Below are 24,053 nucleotides of genomic sequence, written 5' to 3' on the forward strand. Positions count from 1 at the left end.
CAACTGTTTAGTTACCAACATTCTTCAAAATATCTCCTTTTGTGTTCAACATGTTTGGAACAACATGAGGGTGAGTAAATGATGACAGAAGTGTCATTTTTGGGTGCACTATCCCTTTAATATGAAAACCCAAACTCAAGTTTGTCATGCCAACATAGATATTTGTTGATCTTGCCAGTTTCTCCAAAGATTTCATAGGTAGCTGCAGGAGCTCAAAATAGGCTTGGATGTAGATGGAGTTTAGGTTTCATTCCCCACGCTCTCGCTCAGACAGTGGCGGGAGTGTGGCCGGTGTAATATGTAACACCTGTGTAAGATGATCGGCCCTTAAAACCTGGCTACCCGAGAGAAAGGAAACCCAAGCACTTCAAGCCAAGCTGCCCTGGAAAGCATTCATTAAGAGCGGGCCCTGAGAAAACAGCACAAGCAGCCGCTCTTGGTGCCAGACGGCATGGGGGGAGGTGGAGGAAGACAGCCAGAATCACCTAAGCCTTGGCAAACCTCATTACGCTGCCCTCCTGGGTCAAAATAACCTGCGGAGAAATGGCCAAACAGCTCAGCCGTTCACTGAGAGAGACCTGGTTGCATGCATCAAGTATTTATTAGACAATGAGAAAAGGAGCATACTGCCCTGTTGGTCATAACAACCTGAACAGATACTGGAGATCTGGAGCTCTCTGTTAAACAAACACAAATGGAAACTGCTTTTCTTTTTTGCTTGTGGCTTGAGGAGTTTTCTCAATGTCCATTTATGGAACTGAAGTCAACCTTGATAGAACACGTGGATACTCGAGGGGCTTATTAGGGGCCCGGATATTAATTATGAGGATTATTGTTTATACAATTGGAAATCACTGGCCTGAGGGGCATCTTGCTCTCGAACAATGGAACTCCATGTAAGGCTGAAATTACACATTTCTTTTATATCTTTGATTTTAGCTGAAAGATACTTTTACTGATTCTACATTGCAGAGATTTTTTCCTTCTTCAATGATAGTGACTGGATTACGTATATTTAAAGGTGATGTGCTTTTTGTGCTCCTGCTGGTGTAGAGCAGAATTGCAAACATAAATATAGCTGCAAGCAGTAATGATAAGCTATAGAAAAACAAATGCATGAGAGCATGCATTTAAATGCATAAATGTAATAGGACCTCTTCAAAGTATATTTTGAGTGCCACACTTCCTGCTAATAGCTGTTGGTGCTATGACCATGAACCACATAATATGTGATCAGCCACCATGAACACATGTACAGCCCCAACTTTATCTAAATCAGACAATGCACTTAGAAGATACGAGTCTCTTTCACTTTCCCGTTTTAATTTACACCCTTGTCATGGCAACACTGTGAGATATCAAAATATCTGCATCTTCAATGATAATTAATGTCTTAAATTCAATATCTTCATTGTTTTTGCATGCTATTGACTAAATGTAAATCACATGAATCCCTTGGAGGAGTATTTAGAAATTCATAGCCCATGATTTAAAAAAAAATACACATTAAATCCAAAATGGATACAGACTACTATACAAGCATGTATTTACTCACGTTTCAAATAATTTGACAAATCGAAATTCTTTTGGTAAATGTTTGTGAGAGGAGTCTCTAGATGATGCATAATTAAAAAATGCCAGATTTTTTGTGAATTGAATAACCTAGGGGTAGACAAACATGTTTGAAAAATTCCATATGGCAATTAATTATAATAGGGCCCTGTCAATAGGGCTGTAATAATCCAATAGGGTTCATTATCGAAGCAGATTTATCTGCGATAATGAACACGATATTGCGTAGCTTGTCAGTATTTTCCATTTGAAAACAGGTGATGGAGATTTAGCGCTAATCACGGAACCGGCTTTACTGACAAGATGTGCATGACAATCGCGTTCGATATATCACCCAGCCCTATAATCCAATTAAATTACATTGGAAATTTGATTGAATTATTGTTTACAAACAGGTTTCCTGAAAACTTCTACCGACCCTGCCCTTTTGATTTTTCACTTGTCGAACTAATTAATCAAAAAGAAAAAAAGAAAGGTAATTGCGACTTTTTATCTCATTTTTTTCTCTTGTTTCTGTTTTTTAGAATTGCGAGAGATTCTAAAAAACGCATAATTCTGATAAGAAATCAGATTTCAATCACGCAACTGCAAGCTCATCACAATGAGTATGTCTCACTATTCTGACTTTTTTCTCAGAATTACTAGAAAAAAAGACTGAATTGTGAGATATAATCCCAGAATTGCAAGAAAAAAGTCAGAAGGGTGACAATTAAGCGTTCATATATTTCAGATGGCCCCCGCCCCAATCTCACGTCATTGGTTTAGACAGTGTAACTGGGGTAACACTGGGGTAAAGTTTTATTTACACTGAACAAAATTATAAACGCAACACTTTTGTTTTTGCCCCATTTTTCATGAGCTGAACTCAAAGATCTAAGACTTTATCTATGTACACAAAAGGCCTATTTCTCTCAAATATTGTTCACAAATCTGTCTAAATCTGTGTTAGTGAGCACTTCTCCTTTGCCGAGATAATCCATCCACCTCACAGGTGTGGCATATCAAGATGCTGATTAGACAGCATGATTATTGCACAGGTGTGCCTTAGGCTGGCCACAATAAAAGGCCACTCTAAAACGTGCAGTTTTATCACACAGCACAATGCCACAGATGTCGCAAGTTTTGAGGGAGCGTGCAATTGGCATGCTGACTGCAGGAATGTCCACCAGAGCTGTTGCCCGTGAATTGAATGTTCATTTCTCTAGCATAAGCCATCTCCAAAGGCGTTTCAGAGAATTTGGCAGTGCATCCAACCGGCCTCACAACCGCAGACCACATGTAACCACACCAGCCCAGGACCTCCACATCCAGCATCTTCACCTCCAAGATCGTCTGAGACCAGCCACCTGGACAGTTGCTGCAACAATCGGTTTGCATAACCAAAGAATTTCTGCACAAACTGTCAGAAACCGTCTCAGGGAAGCTCATCTGCATGCTCGTCGTCCTCATCGGGGTCTCGACCTGACTGCATTTATTTTATTTTTTTTAACATACATTAGCTCTAGTTAACACTGATCTGAGATCAGCACAGAAGAGCAAAGTCAACCCAGATCTGAAAGATGGCTATATTTGTGTGATCTGATGACCAGATCTGATCTTTTGAATTTAAATACTAAACTTCTGTAGACGACCTGGAAGTATGTGTTTGCGTGTGAGTGACGGACATGTTGAGATTGAGTTTACTGGACCATTTTCCCGGCTCTGCTAAAGCAAATGCAGTACAGATGCTGTCCGGTGTTGACTGGAATGGTGTGTTGATGCATTTTTACTTTGATTCCCTCTCTCTCATGATGGTACCTCATGAGTCTTTTTTATTCCTGCTCTTTCAGGCCAACAGGTGGAGGGAAGTACTGCCTCGGAGAGAGGAAGCGCTACAGATCGTGTAACACTGACGTGAGTTACAGCTCTTAGTTTTTCTTTATCTGTCAGCAGAATTATTTAGATTTATTGTTTAATATTTAAAAGCACCTAGTATTGTTTTTATGATTACACTTTAAAATAACTGTTTTCTATACAATATATATTTCTGTTAGTGCTTTCAAACGATTAATCGCGATTAATCGCATCCCAAAAAAATTGTTTACATAATATATGTATGTGTACTGTGTATATTTATTATGTGTATATATAAATACACACACATACAGTAAATATTTACATGTATTTACATATATATATATATATATATATATATATATATATATATATATATATATATATATATATATATATATATATATATATATATATTATATTAATTATATTAATTTTAATTATATTAATTATATTAATTTTGCCATAAGTTAAACATATGAAGGTTCTGCAATATATAAATATATTATGGAAGCTTAAATTCCTGTAGAGCTGCTTTGCAACGATTTGTATCGTAAAAAGCGCTATACAAATAAACTTGAATTGAATATTCTTACATTTTATATTATATATAAATATGTTGAACTATAACTTATTTTTCTGAAATATATACATGCATGTGTTTGTACTTATATATACATAATAAATATACACATTATACACACATTATGTAAACAAAAACTTATTTTGGATGCAATTAATTGTTTGACAGAACTAATTTCTATACAATACAATTCTATACAATAAAACAGTTATTTTAAATGTATTTTAAAATGTAATTTACTCCAGTCTTCAGTGTTGCATGGCTTCCTGTTTCAAAGGAAATACATCAGCACGGGACTTTATGGGGTCTTTAAGGTGAAAATTGAGCTTGTTAGGCAGCCTTTCTACCACAAATCTTAAAAATAACAGTTAAGCACAAGCAGCGAATGTGTACTTTGGAAAACAAACAGCACCCCCAAGCACAGAAAATGAACGCGTGTTGTCCAACACAAACGACTTGTGGATATGCACCATTGGTGACATCTGATCAGATTTTGGGGGCTTTTGACAACAGCCCGGCTCTGGTTCGGTGCTTATTAAACAACGACCCCATCACAGATATAATGCAATTACTACTTTGACCTCCTGGAATCCAAACGAAGCTTTTGAAGGGGACAACCAGGGGTTGAGGACCACTCTCTGGCGTGTTTATGTGGGGCATTCCAACGTCTGGATTTATTATGGCTGTGGCTTTGAAATTATTAAGTCATTGAGGATACGGCCCCCCTGTGGCTCTGGTTCCAGCCACAGCCATTGTTCAGTACCAAGCAAAGGTCTGCTATCATTTGTTTTACTTCTCAAAACAATGAGCTAATCCGCACCCCTTCGCTCACTGCTGACTCCATGATCCGCCAGTTTACATGGTGACTAGGGTTAATAACAATGCTGCCATGGAAAGAGGCCAAGTCGAGTCGCATATTAAAGTTTAATTGGATTTAGGGCAATAATGTTTAAATAACATTGAGAGTTCATTACACAATGCACATCATGTTTTACATAAATTTTTTTTTTTTCATTTTGTAATTACAAAAGGCAAAAGTGACCATTTGTATTCACAAATGATTCAGTTCCGTCAAAATATATTTGTATTATTTTTACTTTTATTACCCATTCCCTAGAAAGGTTTGTTTCTTTATCTTCTTTAAATAAAATCTAAATATAGATTTAGATATATATGTTTTTACAGATTTAACCTTTAAAATAAAAAAATAAATATATTTTACATATTTTTAATCAAATATATATTTTTTTATTTTAATTTTTAAACATTTATTACATTTATAAATCAAATATTAAATATGTAAAAATCCAAGTGTTTGAATGCCTCAGTGAGCACAGTTGGTTTCTGTTATTACAAAGAGTAAACAACATCAAAACAAAAAATCTGAATCTGCCATGAAAATATTGTTCATTAAAAAACATATGAGAGACGTCACACAGAAGACAGAGAAGTTTGAAGGAGTTGAGAATGGAGTAGAGTTGCACCGGTCAACCATATCAAGAGCTCTGCTCAACATCGACCTGTGTGGGACTGTGGTACAAAAATAACCATTACTTAAAATGAACCTTGTGCAACCATCTCTGGAGTTTGCCAGAGTATATTATATCAACCAATGGAGAAAAAGATCATGTGGTGAAATGAGACTATCAGAGTTTTTAGCCAAAATTAAATGTAATACAGTATGCCCAAATAAGACTGGCCACCTCAAAAAACATCACCTACACTATCTACACTCTTAAAAATAAAGACCCCTAATCGGCATCTGTGGTTCCATGAAGAACCTTTAACATCCATGGAATCTTTAGATTCTACAAAAGGTTCTTTAGGGGAAAAAACGGCTTTTAAAGAACTGTTCACTGAAAGGTTCTTTGTGGAACCCAAAATGTTTCATCTGACGGCTGGGAATCTGTGACACTATTTAATATTGTTCAGTGTAGGATAAAATGAAAGTATTATAAATACTCTGTAAGTTAATATAATATAAATGAGAGGACCATCTGAATGTTTTTACAAGGCCTCAACGGTTCATTCGCCGCCAATTATTTTATTGTTTGATCGCAGGCTTGTCCAGCAGGATCACGTGAATTTAGGGAGAAGCAGTGTGCCGATTTTGACAACATGCCTTTCCGTGGGAAGTACTACAACTGGAAGCCGTACACTGGAGGTAGGTTCCCAGCCCAGCACCCAGAGCGATGGGCTACAGAGGGAGCCGCTCTCTCCCACAGCCTTCCCAAGCCTCTGGGCTTCAGAGACAGTACTGCCATGCTTTGTGTACCCTGCTAACACCAACACTGTGAAAGTCTCTTTGATGGGCTGAAAATTCTTCAGATTCCAGCTAGAACACCATGTATCACTAGTCTGTGTGAGTGAGTGTGTGTGTGTATCACTGTGTATGTACACAGTACACAATTCTGCAAATTAAAGTGTGACAATTAGGCCTGTCAATGTAATGCAATAGTCCACCCCAAAAATGACTGTCTACTCACTGTCATGTCATTCCAAACCTGTATGATTTTCTTCTGTGGAACGTAAAGTTAGCTATTTGGGGTATTATTTGGTACTTTATGTATGTATGCAAGTATGAATTTATTAATTTATTTATGGCTATACAGCGAAATTCAGTGGAGTCTAATGTTGTTTTGGACCGCACTGACTTCACTGTATGGACCAAAACAGAAAAGAAGAAAGAAAGAAAGTCACACTGGTTTGTGTGAATGATCATTTATTGCAACTTATTACTAGATATTAGTGATTTAACACAAACAAGAGTGTAATATTGTTTTAATATCATATATATGATATAACAGCATAATTGATTATTTGAATGTTTATATAAATTTATATATTTATTATGTGTATATACATATATATAGGTGTATATATAATATGTATAATAATTATATATATATATATATATATATGTGTGTATATATATATATATATATATATATATATATATATATATATATATATATATATATATATATATATATATATATATATATATATATATATATATATATATATATATATATATATGCACCATGATTAATGAATATTTGCCTTTTACATTTATTATTTACTATATATTGTTATTATTATTTGAATGTTTAGTATTTACTTTTTATATTTATTATTTCATTTCATATAAATAGTAAGTTAATAGCAAAATAAAAAAGCAATAAGTGGATGACTTTTTTTACGTGTTCATTCAATGCTTTCATCTGATCTATGTAATGTTTACAGATGATTTTCACTTCATTCATTTACTTCATCAGCATATAATGTAATTAAATTAATAAGAGTGAAAATCAGACACTACCACTACCTCCCAACATTTGACCACTTTGTGGTTTGTCTTTTTCTGATGAGTTTTCAGACTGCTTTAACAAAAAAAGTGCATCCGGAAAGCAACAAAATGGCCCAAATCCAATAAACAAAGAAAAACTGAGAGGCATCGAGAGGCATTTCCAAAACATTCTGACAAGAAGTTCACAGTCGACTCAATCATCTCCTTATCTCGCTGCCCTGTAATAAGCATGATCATTACCAATTGTTTGGCTCTTAAAACTCATTTTGGAGGTGCACTTCGCTTGTAAAGTCTGCGATAACCTTTGTGGATGTCTCCATGATTTTTGTTGGCAGCTCTGTTAATCTCTCCCCGTGTCTTTGCAGTAATGATGTCAGGCAAAACGTTCAGATTCCACTATGAGTAATGCCTCTCTTGTGCTCGAGTGCTTTGACTGGATTGTTAATATCAACAAAGGCATAAAAGAAAACCGTGGGCCCCGTCTGAGAGCCCTGGCTCGAGACAGTTGCAAGAAAAGCAGTCTGCGAATCACTTATCAATGCACTGGTGAGGCGAGAGATTGACTGTTATTCCGTACAGATTTTCGGTTTATCGTATGACATAAATCGTGGCCGCCTCTTTGACACTGCTGGGCTGTGAAGGAGTTCTTGAGGACCTTGGGACCCATCAATAACCTGATAAAAGGTCCCAGTGGTGTTCGAGAGAGTGACATCAGCTGATTGACGATAACCTCCCTGTGTTTGTCAGGTGGAGTGAAACCGTGTGCGTTGAACTGTCTGGCTGAGGGCTACAACTTCTACACCGAACGTTCGCCCGCCGTCATCGATGGCACGCGCTGCCAGGCCGACTCGCTGGACATATGCATCAATGGAGAGTGCAAGGTGAGTCTACAGCTCAAATCTCACTTGCAGTGCCTGAAGAAAATATTTTTTTTACTGAAAATGTACTGTAGGAAGTACCATGCCATTTTATAGTGCTTAAAAGCCACATCCCAATTCCCAATGCATTCAACTCACTCAAGACACGAGTGAGGTACAGTAGTTTTGAGATGTATATAACACCCTTGTTATATACTGTTTGGCATGTTAGCATTAGCATTTCGCTAAAGTTCTTGCATATCATTACCTAAAAACCTGAAAATGAAATTTGTGGTAGGTATGGCCTTTTGTACCTCAGCATTTTTTTAACAACTGAAAAAATCAAAGGAGAATGGAGACAAAAGCATGGAAGATCTGCCACAACTGTGATATTATCAGGCCACCTTTTGCATACTATTTTCAACACACTGTGGTTGAGTTCAGAATGGAGTACTAGTGTACTGCATACTGTGCATTATACACTGAATGCTACTATTTAAGGCAGGACACTACAGGCAAAAACATTCATGCACAGGTCTGAATTGAGATTTTGGGTTTTTTGCTTCAATGACATTTGAAAAGAAATCATCTAAAATATGCTTTTAAGCATTTATTGTATTACTATGTATTTGCATAATAAAATTATTTGCGTAATGTTCTTAAAATTATTATTTTCTCGTGCACCGAGCCAGAAATTTCCACTTCAGCAGCACTTACAAGCACCAAACTGATCTATATTCTGAAGGGTTTTTCAGGGAGCTTGTTCATTTTTCTTTTGCATGATTTATAACATTTTATGCCTAAAAATATGGTGCAAATTTACCTTTTTTCTGGCTGTTCACAATATTTTCTTTGTGATAAAAAGAGAAATCCAAAATCTCCTTTTTAAGGAAAAAATTTTAACAATAAAAGAAGACAGAAGAAAAAAAGAATTTTGGCTTTTTCCAATAGATTTCCATTCTGGAAATGTATGTAAATTAGTGCATCTTTAGATAATAGTTAATGTCTGATTTGAATATTTAAACTTTGTAATACAAAACAGTTTATGTTCTGTGATTTAATTAACTGGGAAAAGTATGGTGATATCCCTGTAAAATGTCACCATGTTCACCAACAGTGCCTTTAAATAGAATGTGAAATAGTGCACGTGTTGCCAAGAGAAATATTTCAAGAAGTATTCCTCTACATTGTTGTCACATTACATTTTTTGTGCATACTTATTGCTTAAGTGGCAAGAAAAAGTACTTTTGACAGTTCGATCAAATAGTTGGTTGTTAGAAACTAAAAATAAGCATTCTTGTGACTCAAACAGTAGAGCATGGCACATGACATGGATTTGATTCCCAGTAAGTTTTGGTATAAAAGCATCTGCCAAATCCATAAATGTAATGTAAAAATGTGTAGAGTGGCTTGTGTCTACTATATTTCATAGATTTCTGTTTTTATGTGGCCCTTGTGGTTTAAAATGTTGCATTATCTTTGTTTATCAGACACTAACGGTCTCAGACGGACAGTCTACAGAATGTAGCCAATCACTAACACAGAACAATGAAGCCTAAATAAAGGCTGTGTTGAAGGGCTGAACCTCTTATCAGGACAGTACAGTTTGGAATCGAATTGTGTTTTCCCAAGTTAGTTAGAAAGGCGGGTGAGCCGCTGGAGATTGATATTTAATTCACTTACAATATCATTTGTATAACAAATCAAATTGACATAATAGTGCTATGCTTTTGTTTATTTTAGGGTTAAAATGGATTTTGAGCTCTGTCTACAGTTCGGTATTTGTTAGTCTCACACATTGTTGTCCGCATCCTTGATTTATGTGGTTTAAGATACTATTTTAATTGATCCCCAAGGTTTCCTCTTTGATCTGATCTGGAACGATGAAATGCACACAATGTTCTTTTAAACTTAAAGGAATCGATCTGTGCTGCACCCAACAACCTCTCAATGCATTTTGGATGAGACTCTTACGGTTTAATAATAATGCAAGTAAAGGCATGCACAGGGGTTGCAGAGGGAATATCCAAAACAGTAATCAATCTTATGTCTAGTCCAGTGATTCACAGCTGGTCAGTCAAAACCCCAAAATGGGTCATCTGTCTTTTCTGAGCAGGGAGAAAACGATGTTAAATACAGTTAATAAAATGCAACTAACCACCCTAGTGGAAAATAAATGTAGTAAAATTGTAAAATGTAGTAAAAATGTATTTATTTCATGCTAATTATACTACAAATATATTTACAACCCGAATTCTGGAAATGTTGGGACATTTTTTTTATTTGGATAAAATGAAAACTAAAAGACTTTCAAATCACGAGCCAATATGTTATTCACAATAGAACATAGAGAACATAACATGTTTAAACTGAGAAATTTTACACTTTTATCTACCAAATGAGCTCATTTTCAAATTTGATGCCTGCTGCAGGTCTCAAAAAAGTTGGTACGGGGCAACAAAGGGATGAAAACGCAAGAAAGTTTGAAAATATTCAATTGGGAGAACATCTAGCAACTAATTAAATTAATTGACATCAGGTCTGTAACATGATTAGCTATAAAAGGGATGTCTTAGAGAGGCAGAGTCTCTCAGAAGTAAAGATGGGCAGAGGCTCTCCAATCTGTGAAAAAGTGCATAAAAAGATTGTGGAATACTTTAAAAACGATGTTCCTCAACATTAAATTGCAAAGGATTTGCAAATTTCATCATCTACAGCAGTGGTTCTCAACCTTTTTTTCATGCCCCCCCCCCCCCACGTACACACATGGTTATCTGAGCGCCCTATATATATATATATATATATATATATATATATATATATATATATGCAATAATAATATTATAAATTTTTTGTCTCTTAGAAATTTGACATTCAGTTGAGAGTAGTAGTTTGAGTTAGAATGCAGATGTAAATTTGTTCATTATCAAAATCAGTAACATCTGTAAAAATTGCAACAACCTCCTTTTTTATATGGTGAATTTTTTTTTTTTTCTGACTGTTTTGAGTTTTTTTTTTTTTTATAAATTAACCATTGTTCTTCCATAGTAGCATACATTTACATCATGATAACCAGAGTTAAAACTACATATATAGTACCTCAATACTGTGGTAAAAATGCTTTCTAGGTAGCCTATTTATATGTAAAACAGTAGTCTAAATACATTTATTATAAATGCACAAACGCTAGCCTATAGCTTAATCACAAATATACTGTAATTCCATTCCATTACTCCTTTAATACATTTAATACACATCTACATTAATATAATAAATTTGATATAAATACCCCACATTTCTGCCACAATTTAAGAAATTTGTCTTAATGTTACTACAGTAAATCCATAGTAAACGATGGCGATTTGTAGATTGAAAAGCCTTCTGACTGTTTTGTTGTTTTTCTGCTGTATGTCAGCGCTGTTTTATCTGGATTTAAACTAGTTTATATCAGTTGACTGATATCGACTGATACTAGTTTATACCAGTCATTTGTGCTCTTCGCTGAATTCAAGCGCTTCACACTGGATCTCACAGTGCTGTTTAGTGGTTGCGTGATCGGTAAACACATCTGCTCTAGTCAGCTTGCTCTGCGCTGCGCCGCTGTTTGAACCGAGCGGATATGGTCCGTGTGGCGCGGTTCAAATGAGTAGCGCTGTTTTGTTCCGCTTTGCCCGCATAAATATTACATTGAATGTTTATCGACCTTGTTTTATTGAGGAAAATTATATCACTATAATTATAGTTATCGTTTTATCGCCCAGCCCTACCTCAAAGTATATCCTGCTCCTGCGCCCCTGCTGTGAACTCTGGCGCCCCCCAGGTTGGGAACCACTGATCTACAGTGCATAACATCATCAAAAGATTCAGAGAGACTAGAGAAATCTCTGTGCGTAAAGCTGGGGACACACTACACAACTAGCAGAAACATTGTAAGACTGACCTCAACGCACTTAAAGACCGTTACCATCGACCGGAGCAGATTCTAGTCTTTGACAGTCAGAGAGGAGCACAAACCTACTGACTGAGTCAGTCTGCTACACAGCACACTTAACGACTGCAGGTCACAATAGGACAAATTCCGCCGAACCAAAAAAAAGCACTCACAAAAACCGCAGCGTTTAGCCGCTTTCCCGCGGCTGCTCCCGCCCCGCCCCGCTACAGACAACACTGCGGAAAACACTGGTGCTTTTCCCTATTGAGACGTTAAGGTTTGTTTGACTTTTCTAAGTTTGTGCTTAATATAACAGAAAACATTAGCTTTCCTGCTATGTTGGTTTTCCAAATAAATGCCATAGCAATGTGTCTTGAATATGTTTTGCATTATAAGTCCGATGACTCTTTCTTTTTGGATTTATTGCTTGAGTAGACGCATTTGTCTTTTCAGTTCCCTTAATTATAACATCTCTAGTGCTATTTTTAAATGTTTAGTCAAGCAACAATATGTTAATTATTTAATCTATGTCTAAAATCAGGGATTAAAAATGAATTGGTTCTAAGTAAAAACAGTAGGCTCATTTTCCCGAGGTTAGAATGAAATAAAACATTCATGGCAATGTAATTTCCTCATCCATTTGACACAGAACCATTATATATAATTAATATACAATTATTTAATTTCGTCATATGGATTTATTATGATTTTTTTAATGAAAACTGTTTAGAAGAATAGAAGAAATAGGCTATTCGTTGTTCCTATATTGGTTATGAAGAAAATTTGTTAGCCTAGCATATTTAAGTTCATTTAAAAATCTTCATAACAAAATTTAAGTAAATTTAAGTTCAAAGTTAAGAAAAAAAACTTTTATTGGACTGCAGATCGAAATAAAAGAATTCTTGATATTCTTTAAAATGACATAATTTAGGCTACTTTCATCGACTGCAAAAAAAGAAACAATTTAATTTGCAGTGTTAACTAATGAATTAAAAGAAAGACAAGAAATAAATCACAACAAGAACAATCAAATGTTTTTCTTGTAATCTAGAAAAAAAAATTACAAAAGGACTGCTGAATGATGTTTGACAGTGAACAAATCTCCACTGCATAACCACATACAATCACGGGTGTCAGTCGCAAATATTAAACATGTTTAAAAAAATCTTTGTGAAAACAACTGGTTCTTGAAGGACTGGTTCTTCAATTCTAAGATTATAATCTTTAGACACCACACACTGTGTGATTTTTCTGCCGACTGCAAACAGCGACTGAGCCCAACTGGAACAGACCCGGTCCGACTGGGCACGATCAGCAGCCAGTAATAAATTCCATTCATAATCGGCCTCACAATCGTGTGGTGTGTTCTCGGCTTAAGGGACAAGGCCAAAGACTTTGTTGGATGCCTGTGGTCTTCGGGGCCTCAGATGACACTGCATCACTCATCGGCATCATTCTGCCATTGACAAATGGGCCCAGGAATACTTCCAGAAACCACTGTTGGTAAACGCACTCCGCCGTGCCATCTGCAGATGCCAATTAAAGCTCTATCATGCAAAAAGGAAGCTATATGTGAACATGGCCCAGAAGCACAGTCGTGGCTCATTTAAAACGGACTTATTCAAAGTGAAAGTGTTCTATGGTCAGACGAGTCCAAATTTGACATTCTTGTTGGAAATCACAGACGCCGTGTACTCCGGACTAAAGAGGAGGGAGATTTTCCAGTGTGTCATCAGCGTTCAGTTCAAAAGCCAGCATCTCAGATGGTATGGGGGTACATAAGTGCATACGGTATGGGCAGCTTGCATGTTTTGGAAGGCACAATGAATACTGAAAGGTATATAAAGGTTTTAGAGCAACATATGCTCCCCTCCAGATGACGTGTATTTCAGCAGGACAATGCAAAACCACATACTGCAGCTATTACAACAGCATTGCTTCGTAGTAGAAGAGTCCGGGTGCTGAATTGGCCTGCCTGCAGTCCAGATCTTTCACCTATAGAGAACATTTGGCACATCATTAAACAAAAAATGCATCAAAGATGACCACGAACTCTTCAGCAGCTGGAAACCTATATCAGGCAAGAATGGGACCAAATTCCAACACCAAAACTCCAGAAACTCATAACCTCAATGCCCAGACATCTTCAAACTGTTTTGAAAAGAAAAGGAGATGCTACACCTGGTAAACATGCCCCGTCCCAGCTATTTTGAGACCTGTAGCAGGCATCAAGCTTGAAATTAGCTCATTTTGTGCATAAAATTGTAAAAATTCTCAGTTTAAACATTTGTTATCTATGTTCTATTGTGAATAAAATATTGGCTCATGTGATTTGAAAGTCTTTTAGTTTTCATTTTATTCAAATAAAAAAAATGTCCCGACATTTCCGGAATTCGGGTTGTATGTACTTATTAAAAATACCCTTCATTTGTACATTTAGTATATTAAACTATACTAAAAGTATACTAAAAATAATTTTGTGCTTAATGCACTTTAATTGTGTGGAAGTAGTGCTGAAGTCTAACTAAAGATATACTGAAGTATATTTGATTGTGCTAAAGTGGAACTATTGCAAGTATACTTCAGGTTCACTTTAAATATCTTGCATTTAAAGACTATTATTCAGAGATCATACAAACCTCATTCATAGTAACATTAAAAAACATTTTAGGCTTAATATTAAGAAATGTGCATTGTGCTCATTGATACTACGAATAAAGTTTAATTATAATTTATCATTAAGTCTTGAGCGATATGCCAGTAAATATGATTTACTATGGAACTATATAATATAATAGAACTATACTTAGTATGAAATAAATGTATATTAAATATATTATTTTTTACTAGGGCATATAATCGTGCATAAATGAAAAGAAAATTGGTGCAGGAGTCATTGTACTTGTACTGAATTTCTAAATTTCACAAATAATTACAAAAACAGATTGAAGAATTTCAGCATGAACACTAAAATTTGAATTAATGAATTAAACCATCACAACATTATAATGTGCAATGTGAAAAATCTTCAAAAGTAATTTAAAAAATTCATAGTTCAAAAATAATCATATTGATATTTGCTAAAGATGGGATCTAATAGTCTTAAATTACTTTTTTAAAATTACTTCTAAATTTTTTTTTTTTAAATAAGTATTGGATGAAGGTAACCAAAATCAAGCATGAACAAGTAATTATCCCATATCAGCTGATACTAATAATTAAAATACATATAGATATCCACAATATCGGCGGTAAATCAGTATGGTACTAATTTAGTGCATATTGCCATTTTTGTAAATCAAAGGTTGTGTGTCCAGTCAGCCTCAATGGTATTTTGGCACAAATTCACCTGTAATTTGGTAGAAACCAGTCAAGTTAGACAAATGCCAACGTGGACAGGTTGCGTGACATACCCTCATGAACAAAACCATGCAAGATGAAAGAAAATTTGAATAAACATGGTTTGTGCCAACCACAATGTGTTTTGTGTGGTGAATTATTGGCTGCCGAGAGCATAAAACCAACAAAATTCAATTGACATTTAGAAACAAAACACTAGAAATATAAATACTGTTACTCATGCTTCTGCTATTGTTTATGCACTTACAAAAATGTCAGTTTTCATAATCAGCCTGTCATATCAACAAATTTCAATGTTTGATTTAAAGGACATTTTTATTTAATTTTGTATAATGCTGTAAATAATTTTGTTACCGTGTTGATGTCCAATGTAAAATCACGGTCCTGAAGCAAAACCAGAACCATTCATCTTTTCATGTCATATTCTGACTCAATACAGCTGTGTGAATGACATGTTTTTCTTTGAATCAGATAGTCACGGTCTGAGAACGCCTTGACCGTGTTCCCCTGCACTGAAACACCCTGCCTGTGTGTCTTTCCAGCATGTTGGCTGTGATAACATCCTGGGCTCGGATGCCAAGGAGGACAGATGCCGTGTGTGTGGAGGGGACGGCAGTACGTGTGAGGTCACCGAAGGACTGTTCAATGATTCGCTGCCCAGAGGAGGTCAGGAGGTCCCTGATTTTACACTCATCGTCAATAACACATATTCAATATCTTACCATTTCACCACTTTGTATCTTCGAGCTATTACGCATTGCCATGAGAATGTGTTAGACAACCTACTAGGTGAGTATGCAATAATGCAAATATTGGAAGGTTTGATCACAGGCCACATTGAACCATGAATTGGAGAGTTACTGAAGGCCCCCATATACCTCAGGCGAAATCGAAGAATGAATTGGTGTGATGTCATTCGAGCAAAATCAGGCCAAAATGAAGTTCGTTTGGAGTTTGTTTCTGTACTTGGAAACACCTTGCCAAAGCAAACGTTCCAAAAAAGTTTGCTCTGGCTGGTAAACACATTTGAACTACCATTGATCCTTAGCAATTACGTAATCGGTAGGTGTGATCCACCTTGACGTGGAATGCCAGGTTTTTAGCTTTGTTTTTGACATTGTTTATCTACTGTCCTCAAACGTTATATGTACATGTATTTGCATTGGTATGACAATTTTCTGTAGATTCCACATTCTTGCATGCCATGATTGGTCGATTATATACAATGCCTGCACGCTATCAGTCAGAATGCTTTTCAGCAAGTATGAAAACATTTGAAAACACTGGACATTTCAGGTAATTTACAAATCCTGGCCAGGACATGTCTGGGGAAAAAAAGCGACATATGGTCATGCCGCTTAAAAGCAATGTATTGTATAATGTGCTATATAAATAAATGTGATGTGACTTGGTGCAAACATGCACATCACAAAGATCAGATGCTTTCTTAACTGCTGTTTCTCATCGCTGTGTTTTTGTTGTGTGCTTATTTTGTGATTGAGAACAAAGTGCACAGAACAGACTTGCATAATATATGTTACTTCACTAGTTACTTGAAAAAAAGTAATCTGATTATGTAACTTGTGTAGTTACATAATCAGATTACTTTTTTTCAAGTAACTAGTGAAGTAACATTACTTTTAAATATCTGAGTTACTTTTTCAAATAAGTTTTTTTACAACATTTTTTGTACTTTAGAGAGAAATTGGGAGTTAGGTGTAGAGCCACTTCCTTTGGCCTGAAGCTAATTAATTTCACTTTTGGTGTGAAATGGCCTTTACAGTTGCCAAAAATATAACTTTTGGGTCATTTAAAAACAAATAAGCGAGCCCAGCCCAGCTGAGAAAAAGTAACGTAATGCATTACTTTCTATAAAGAGTAACTTTTGCATTTAGTTACTTTTATGGAGTTTTGTATATTGTAATGCATTACCTTTAAAAGCAACTTTCCTGGTAACACTTTAGTATAGGGACCAATTCTCACTATTTACTAGTTGCTTATTAGCATGTGGCATGCCTAATATTAACATGTTACATCTTAAGTATATCAGGGTCTTAAGATGTCCTGTCACCACTGGGCTTCGCACGTATATCTAGGGCTATACAGTCAGTGTCCATATTGCTTTGAAATTTGACATTTCTGAAGTTGTCCAAAAACATAAAATACAATGTGGCGAAATCCACAAGCCACTGCTGAGCTGTATGAAAGAAGAGGAGCACGACGACCGATCTCTCCCTTCAGAATCCCATTCCAGAGAGCGCACCGCACGCTTGCCAAATGCGACAAGTTTTTAATCGCTCTCCACTAGAGAAATCCCATTTGAAGAAAGCACAGCACAAGCGAGCGGAGGAACGCATTGTCTTTTTGGCAGTGGCTCCTGTCAGGGGGCCAATGGGTGCTTTGGCCAAGTTCGACATTTTTCATGGAAATGCAGTGTTGTTGTGTTTTTCATCAGACAACCAATTATAAAGCTTTTGTTTTTGGGTCAAGAAACAAGTTGTCAAAATAGAAGTGGTAACACAATATACGAGTATTAATTGCATCATCCAGTGAGAGAATCGATAAAATTTGTAATATTGCACACGTTGTCGGGCCTCATCCAAAAGTATTCTCTGTAGTAAGGGACAGTTTTCTCCTTTTAAGGTATAGCTGGTAAATCATCTGAAACTTTAAGGGGGAGTTAAGGGTACGGTGTAGATTCTTCTCTTGTAATGAATTTGCTGTTGCTAAGTCAGTTAGATTTTCTTTGAACATGCTGGGATTCTGTTCAAATTGTCCTTGTCTGAATAGTTTACAATAAACACTAGATGCAACTAATAAGAATTAGCCATAAAGGTTTAAAGACGTGTTACAAATGTTCTCGGAAGTAAAAATGCATGCAAAAGTTTCAAACAAAACTTTAGATTTTCTTTTTGGAATTACAGAGTTATAATTAGGAAACTATACAACTTTAAAAAATGTTTTCAAAATCTTGAAAACTCTTGTGGTTAGATACTTAAAAAATAGTGTAAGATGTGACACAACTACCAAAGAAGTCCGTCTGAATGTGCATGCTGTACTATTGGTGCTTTACTCTTACAGAATGCTAATTTAAGTGACACTAAAAATATAACAACTAAATACATATCTTGGGTGGACTAGTTGATTAGGCGACCATCGTGGCCTAAATATAATGGTATTGTGGTTTATGGCACTCATGATGCTAAAATGTGCTGCTAAAACAAGACGTACATGTATGTACATTTATGGACAACTGTGCTGTTATATGAGCAAAATTCAACTTTTGCTTCATTTTCTAAACCAAATTGTGTATTTTGTAGGTTATATGGAGGTTGTCCAGATACCAAAAGGATCCGTTCATATTGAAATCAGGGAAGTGGCCGTGTCAAAAAACTACATCGGTGAGTGTTTGTATTTATCTTCTTGAAGCTTTGTTCATGAAGCCATACCGGTTACAAAAGTGGTGAAATGGTTTGTTTTAGGCTTTGTTGTGGGTGTAAATCTGGATCAGTCTGACAGCCATCCTCACTGTCATGTCTTATATTTGTTTATTGTCTTGATTTTGCCTTTTGTCTTTTCCCAACCTCAAGCGGAGTAAAACCATAATGGTTCTCAGCCATGTAACTAATTAAAACAATCAAACAAGCGGGTCCAATTAAGTTGTTTTGAGTGCAAACATAAATATAGCTAGTGTGTATGACAGCTTGTTGGGTTTTGTTGTCTATCATGTTGATGTAGAGGTTTTCTCGCCGTTTGAAAGGAAGATAAGTTGTCAGATGTTCTAGCACAGCGGTGGCCAACATTAGCGCCAAAATGCTTGCGAGCAGCGTATTAAAGAAAATTGGAAAACACATTTTGTCTCCTTCAGACATTCACATGTGTGCCACATTTGTCAAATATAAACACATGGCCCTGTTTAAAGTGAGAATCTTTTGAAATGGCCTTGAGATCCTTAATGTCTGACATATTTGGCTAATAATGAAAGCAAGCTTGCAGAATTGGTTCATTTGATGTTTAACATCAGTCAGTTCTCTTCATTTCTACCTGAAACCAACTGTCGTCTTATCTTTGGTTGGTTTTGCCTAACGTGTCATATAACTGATAGTTTGAGGGCATACAATTCTATTATTTTCAGTTATTTCAGAATTCTATGACGTATGGTCAATGCTTATGCATTCATATCAAAACATGCCATGTCATTTTTAGTAGTAAGGCTTGCAAGAACCAATTGGCATATGGTATCATCGATATCTTACCTTGTTATGACACATCTTGACACACTGTTTAAAAATGTTAATCTTTTTTTTTAGGACTTAATGACTTATATTTGTCTTTTCAGTCACTCATGTACAAATCATACTATTTTTATGTTGCTTTTTGTCCTTTTTAAAGTAAAGTAAAGTCGTGGCGTATTGTCAAGTATGGTGACCCATACTCGAAATTGGTGCTCTGCGTTTAACCCATCCAAGTGCACACACACAGCAGTGAGTAGTGAACAAATGCACACACACACACACACACACACACCGTGAACACACACCCGGAGCAGTCATTTTAGAGCTAGTCATTACTTTCATGCATGGAAAAGATCAGTTTAAAGGGGTCATTGGATGCAAAATTCACTTTACATGTTGTTTGAACATAAATGTGTGTTGGAAGTGTGTGTACACATTCATCCTATAATGGTAAAAATCCAGCCAGTGTTTTTTTTTTTTTTTTAAATCCCTATTTTAAAATCCCCTTTCTCAAATCAGATTGTTCTGAGATTCCTGTCAGAATGATGTAGTTCTGTACAGACCCCTCCCACGATAGCTGATTGACAAGACCGTCTTACCTTAGACCCTCCCTGAGTGAGCTGAGAGCTGTCCGCCATTGTGTCGACACCAGTGCAGGGGAAGACAAGATGTCTCCGATTAAGCGATTGAGGTGTTTTGTTGTTAGATGTAATAATGAACATAGCAGTCGTCATTTACTCCCGACATCTGAGCCGCTGAAGGATTAACGTTACTTTCGTTTTGAAGTGAATGCGCCGATCTCCAATCTGCCTAAGTTCGTTTATGTTCACGCGAATCATTCGTGATCCAACTTCATCTACAGAAGAAGTGAGTATAAGGGTTTTTTAATGAATCTTTGCAAATTGCTTTTCGTAATAATGTGCTAGTTAACCAGTTTCGCGGCTAAAGTAAACAGTACTGCTCGTCATTCCATGGAAGAGAGGGGCGGGGTCAGCAGAGCTCATTAGCATTTAAAGCAACATGGACTAGAATGGCTTGCTAAAATCACAGCTGATTTTGACAGGGTAAAAATGTTTTTTTTACACTACCATTGAGAAATTTTAACCAAAGTATGTTATAGACTTTTCATTAAGAACCTAAAGAATCAGATCAACTTGTAGAAAATGGGCATCCGATGACCCCTTTAAACACTTAAAACACAAATTTCTTCTTTATTGTTCCAACAATTCGTCATTTTTGTTTTATGTAATTCACAAATGATAGTGTGCTATAATTTGGCTATTTTAGCTATAGTTTAGCCAAATATTAGTACCAAGATAATATTTGGCTATTTGGAGCTGCCCAATGTGTAATAAAACATCCTAATCTTCAATGTAAGTGTTTCCATTTGAAAGATTTATTAAAAGTACCATTCATTTCTTTGTTTGAAAAATACTTGGTGTAACTTTAAGAAAAATAAATGGTATCTTTTTGAGCTGGAGTGAGTAAAAAACATCTGGATTGTTTTTCTACAATTTGGCGCCATCTGAATCAAGACAAGAGTGAATATTTTGAGGTGTGTTATGCTTTGAGATGAGATCTTTGTTTTGGTAACTGAGCAGTTACGGTATTTGTAAGGAAAGCAGACTTTCACCTGAACTTGGTACGCTAGATCTACAAGCTGCACAGCGTCTGAAAGCAAGAGTGAAAATTGCCCGTGGCATCAGGAAGCCTGAGGTCCTCTGTAAGATGATGCTCATCATGTTGATGAATGACAGCGATGAGATCACTCTCTGCTTGGCAGCATCTCGCTCGTGTCGGGTTATTAACTGGAGCTCTCACTTGTCACAGCTTTGAAATCGGAGGGGGATGACTATTACATCAACGGAGCCTGGACCATCGACTGGCCCCGCAAATTTGACATTGCAGGAACAGCCTTCCACTACAAGAGGCCGACTGATGAACCCGAGTCGCTTGAAGCTTTAGGGGCCACCACTGAAATTTTGGTGGTTATGGTGAGTTAAACTTCATATACTATGAAGGATACAGTACTGTTTTTAATGCTAGTGTTTCAGAAGTATATGTTGGATATGTGGCCTGGCAGGTCGTTCACTATGTAGGAAACCTGAGTTTGCATCTTACTAGTGTATGTCCACTCTCTCTCTCTTCAACCTGTGCTTTTCCTGTCACTTCTCCACTTTCTTTTAAGTAACAAAAGTAATTAGTTAAATTTTTATGTAAAATACATTTGCCATGGCTAGTGTTTTACAAATACATTCATTGCATAGTTACTCAATTTGACAATTTAGCTTGTTTGTTAAAAAGCTAGTTTAAAAGGCTCACAAAACATTTTATTTTATGAAACATATAATGGCTAGTGTTTTAAAACATGTAAAGTTGTTTGAAAGTTCATAACGTAATTATGCCAAATTGTATCAAATGTAAAGTTTTTGAAAGTATATAATGTAGCAGTTATTTGACAATGTTTTAGTACTTATTAGTTATCTACAGTTTTAATGTTTTAGTAAAATTGTATTTTTTACATTAAGGCTGGTGTTACAACACAAAGTTATTTGAAAGTGCATAATGTAAATATCCAGCAATGTTTGATTAATCAGTTATTAGTTGTTAAGAGATCCAAAGTTGTTAGAAAGTACATAATACAATTATATGTGTGACTGTTTAATTACTGTAGCTATTATTTATTAGTTAAATAAAGTTTTGTAAAATGTAATTTTACGTAATGATTAGTGTTTACATAAAATACATTTTATGAGTTGTTTCATATGCAATTTTCAAACATGTAACATGACAACATTTGTATGTTTAAGTATCTAGATTAATATGTCTCTGTAAAGTTTTATACAAAGCATATTTCATGCTATGGAAAAGTACAGAATGCAATGATATGCGTGACAGTTTTTAAATTATATTAAAAGTGTTTTTATTTTTTTTATTAAATGTTTTACATATTTGGACACAATTTACATTCTAGCTACAATTTCAAATTGGAGTAGGCTTTTACACAATGCCTCATGCCTTACATTTGAATTATTGTCCAACTATAAAATCTGATATAGTCAAGTTGTCTTATAGTAAAGTCACAGTAGTGATACTGTAGAGGCTTGTGTTCTGAATGTGTAGTTTGAAATTGCTTAGCTCATTCTAAATAAAGTCCACATCTGTGTACAAACCTCACATGAACTCTGGCTAGCGGTTTCAGAGTTAACCGATATATATGTTTGCACTAAAAACCTCTGTCTGACCAAATGAGAGTGCTCATGTGCACGTTTTAGCACGCGTGTGTGTTCATTCTGAAAAGCTCCATCTCGGCAACCACAATGGCTTTCGCCTGGACAAAAGTGCTGGAAATACCAGGCCTGGTCGCAGCACCGCTGGAAAACATACAAGTGGCCAGTGCACCGCAAGCCATTCCATTGTGGCCCTCACTGGTTAACATGGCTTTCCAATTTATAACACACACACAATTACAGCTCTCTAAGTAATTCAGGAATAAAGCTGATGTGATATGCTAAATATGTGCTCGTTCAAGCTGAACTGAGGTTGGGCTCATCCAAAAAATCTCCCCTTTTTAATGATTTGATTGCTCTGTTTCATGCATTTTTAAGACCTCAGTATTTGTCTTTCTGTCACCGATCCAAGACCAACTTCCTTTGCCAAAATACTTAGGGCAAAAGACCATGGAGGTCTGTAATACCTGGAGAAATTCCCATTCATCTCAATGACAGTTGCTTGGTTGGCGCATCCAGCCTCGGACGTACGCAACCTGCATCCATCTTTGCTCATGGACACGTTAAATTTTTCTTCTTTGAGCCAGTCAGGCAGGAAAATAACAACACTGATTGGCTGATGTCACCAAAGAATGTGCCATCTACTGTAAAATACTGAAATGTTTTGTCCTTCAGTGTGCTAATTGCCACAATTTGGGAACAATACTAGCCATGTAGACCATGAATTCTTCATTAAGACAGTATACTAGCAACAGAAAAGTAACCGTTTCATGTTTCAGGTGCTACTACAGGAACAGAACTTGGGCATCCACTACAAGTTCAATGTGCCGATCCAGCGCACAGGAAGTGGGGACAATGAAGTGGGCTTCTCCTGGCACCATCTGCCCTGGTCTGAGTGCTCAGCAACATGCGCAGGAGGTAAAACAAGCAATCATTCACATCCTTACTAAGAACATTTGTTGTACCTATTGATCATTAGCTGTTTCCATCCAAAGTTACGAAATTAACTTGTGTGCAAAGTTTCCATCCCATGTGTTCAAGAGAACAAAATTGTCTCTTCCTTGGAAAGAAGTGCAAAGTATTGATAATAAAACTGAAGGTTGCTGCATCCTGTGGCTCTTTTTCACTACATAATAAATCAG

At 36.1% G+C, this 24,053-nt stretch overlaps 1 protein-coding gene across 1 annotated transcript in view; it reads left to right on the top strand.

The window, feature by feature from the left end:
• Positions 1-24,053, top strand: part of LOC306865362 (A disintegrin and metalloproteinase with thrombospondin motifs 6-like) — a gene marked incomplete at its 5' end in the record, with an annotated part of 89,416 nt that overhangs the window by 45,205 nt on the left and 20,158 nt on the right. The window contains 7 exons of the mRNA XM_079409921.1: positions 3,402-3,465; positions 6,050-6,152; positions 8,046-8,179; positions 15,989-16,112; positions 18,767-18,847; positions 21,512-21,675; positions 23,691-23,829. Coding sequence (XP_079266047.1) covers positions 3,402-3,465; positions 6,050-6,152; positions 8,046-8,179; positions 15,989-16,112; positions 18,767-18,847; positions 21,512-21,675; positions 23,691-23,829 — 809 coding nt within the window. The remainder of the gene's footprint in view (positions 1-3,401; positions 3,466-6,049; positions 6,153-8,045; positions 8,180-15,988; positions 16,113-18,766; positions 18,848-21,511; positions 21,676-23,690; positions 23,830-24,053) is intronic.

This window comes from Barbus barbus, assembly GCF_936440315.1.
Source record: "Barbus barbus genome assembly, chromosome: 47".
NCBI lineage: Eukaryota > Metazoa > Chordata > Actinopteri > Cypriniformes > Cyprinidae > Barbus > Barbus barbus.